This window comes from Siniperca chuatsi, linkage group LG23 (assembly GCF_020085105.1).
Source record: "Siniperca chuatsi isolate FFG_IHB_CAS linkage group LG23, ASM2008510v1, whole genome shotgun sequence".
Classification (NCBI taxonomy): Eukaryota; Metazoa; Chordata; class Actinopteri; order Centrarchiformes; family Sinipercidae; genus Siniperca; species Siniperca chuatsi.
The window spans coordinates 6,189,131-6,192,110 of NC_058064.1; the positions used below are offsets into that span (position 1 = coordinate 6,189,131).

General features: G+C 40.0%; 1 protein-coding gene across 1 annotated transcript; it reads left to right on the forward strand.

The window, feature by feature from the left end:
* Positions 1-1,305: 1,305 nt before the first annotated feature.
* On the forward strand, positions 1,306-2,980 carry myf6 (myogenic factor 6). Its single transcript, XM_044186709.1, has 3 exons — positions 1,306-1,892; positions 2,397-2,490; positions 2,594-2,980. The coding sequence occupies exons 1-3, from the start codon at positions 1,371-1,373 to the stop codon at positions 2,701-2,703; spliced, it is 726 nt and encodes a 241-aa protein (XP_044042644.1). The 5' UTR covers positions 1,306-1,370; the 3' UTR covers positions 2,704-2,980.

A 2,980-nucleotide genomic window follows, 5' to 3' on the forward strand; every position in this document is an offset into this window, starting at 1 on the left:
CCAATTGTAGACCTTTCAAGGTTGCAGCAAAAATGCCACAGGCTATATATCACCTCCTCACAGGCTTTTATCTCTTTTATGAATCTGAGCTGAATGAACCATGTTTCTATTTATAACATCCCATGCATGCGTTTCTCAAAGCTGGTTTGACTCTGCACATTCCATTCTATCTATGTTGGGATTTTCTACAAGTTACAATTGGCCATACCATTCCCACCGGCTAAAACAGGCACAACACATCTCAAGTGTGTATGGGATTATATGGCTTCTGTATATGAGTGATATCATCCTCTCAGTGGGCATAACTGTTCAAGGCCTTTACCATAAATAAAATATTGGTTCAACCTGCTTATTGAGCATGTGCTGATTCTCTTTGAAGGTTAAAAACACTGTCAATCAACAAACAGTTTTTTAAAATGAATTTGTCAAAAAATATGTTAAGTACTTGGTTAAATAATGGTACTTTATAGATAAGTAATAAACCTTTAATAAGGACAACTTTTGGGCGGCCGGATTCTGAGAAATCCATTTAGCTGTCATCCAGCAGAACTTGCTTGTCATTTTTGGGTAACACTTTAATTCATCAGGAAATGTTGTAAACTTGCATTAACTGATTTTTTTGGGGGCCATTTGGGGGCAGTGGAAACAATCTGTAAACAAAACACTGCCATTATCACCTTTTAATTTGATATGGCAGGCTTGTTAGCAAACAGTTGCTTATTTACACATTCAGCAGATACGGAACTTCATTAGCATCCATTTGGAGTCGTGTTTGTGTCCACTTGATGAATGTAAATCCAGTTTTCATTCTCCTTCTTGCTCTGTTTTGCTCTCAGCTCCTGAAGGGATATTCCTGGCTCTTTGGCTGCTAACCAGACCATCAGACACAACCTGGCAATTAAGGTTGCTCTTTCAAGTGGTATACTTAATAAAGCCATTAGTTACAACTTCTAAACCCCTTATAAAGTGTTGCCTATATGAAAGCAGCACTAATAACTCCATATCCATTAACATTCAGTTTTTGCCCCGTTAACTGTGGAAACACAGTATTATGTCTTTCACTTTCTCATTGGCAGCCTGGGAAATATCACCATCTTGCCATTTTGTCCAGATGCAGATATTTAAAGCACCTGTCATGGAATCTGAGGTGACATTTCAATAGCTTCTGGAGGCCTTTATGCATATTTATTTCTTACACAAAGTCAGTAGGTTGTAAAGAGCCATTGAAAAAAAGAAGCCTGATGCTGTGTGACAGCCAAAGTGTTGGATAGAGTTTCACATTCTATATATAAGCCTGGTGACTTGTGTCTCTGCTGCTCTGTTTAAATGCCAGAGTCCCACTGTCAAAACAGAGAGAGGGGCGCAACAATATGATGGACCTTTTTGAGACCAACCCTTATCTTTTCAATGATTTGCGCTATTTGGAAGAAGGGGAACATGGACCACTACAGCACTTGGACATGGCGGGGGTGTCTCCCCTGTACAACGGCAATGACAGCTCGCTGTCCCCGGGCCAGGATAATGTTCCGTCCGAGACCGGGGGGGAGAGCAGCGGGGAGGAGCACGTCCTTGCGCCTCCGGGTCTCCGGGCGCACTGCGACGGCCAGTGCCTCATGTGGGCCTGCAAGATCTGCAAGAGAAAGTCAGCGCCCACAGACAGACGCAAGGCCGCCACGCTCAGGGAGAGGAGGAGGCTCAAGAAGATCAACGAGGCCTTCGACGCGCTGAAGAGGAAGACCGTGGCCAACCCCAACCAGAGGCTACCCAAGGTGGAGATTTTACGCAGCGCTATCAGCTACATTGAGAGGTTACAGGACCTACTGCAGACGCTGGATGAACAGGAGAAAACGCAAAAGGGATCATCCCACAACTTTAACGTTAAAGAACACAGTGTAAGCAATCATTGGACACCACCCTTCAGAAAAAAATCCTCATAGTATTCCTGTGATATTCCTTAGGAGTTTTTCAGTGTGCCTGTGACTTAATGATGTGTTTTTATTCCCCACTGTATCAATAACAGGCCTATACTATCCCGGGTGTCTGTGGTGCTTTTAGTGACATTATGATGTGTTTACTGTATGTTTATATCTCAGTGTCACTATGATCATTTTTATTCCAGTTGGGACTAACAGTGTGATATTCAATAAAGATGTCACTGATGTTAATGTTAGCCACTTCTTTTTCTGTAAAGATGTCCAGCAATATCCTTTTCTTAATTACTTGTGTTATTGTTTTTATTTTATTTTATGTCTGTTGAAAACATTAGACCTGTTTCTGGATTAGCCTTAGTGTTTTTCAGTGTGGTAAAAAATCAAATATACTTATGTTTATCAATGTAGTTTAATATTAACGGACAAAAAAAATGTATGGATAATATGTGATGTGCTTTTCTACAGGTGGCCAGTCATGACTACCACTGGAAAAAGTCCTCAGAGACCTGGCCGACCTCTGCTGACCATTCCACCGCAGCAATGATAAATCACAGAGAAGGTACATCTGTCAAACTGCACTCACAATCAACAATATATAAATAAATAACTAAAATAAAACCAACATTCAAGTGGTGTTGTAAGTCAATTTCCTTTGTTTTCAGAAACCAGTGAGTCTTCTGCGTCCTCCAGCCTCCTGCGTCTGTCATCCATCGTGAACAGCATCACCAACGATGACAAAATCAACTTCAACGAGGATGTCTCAGAAAACTGAAACATTAGTGAAAACCTTGACTAGACAACAATTTTAAAATTTAAAATTTCCAATGTTTATCTCTAAATTATTTCCACTATATTCAGCCATTCTGGCTTCTGTTTGTCATATAGTCTTTCATTTGTACAGCAGGAGCAACAAATTTGTACATATTTTATAATAATGTGATGTTTAGATTTATTTATTTTATATCCAGAAGATGAACTCTAAGAAAGCTGTTATTGTATTTAAATATTTATACATAACTGACCAAGAAAATAAATTGCTGCTTTTGCAA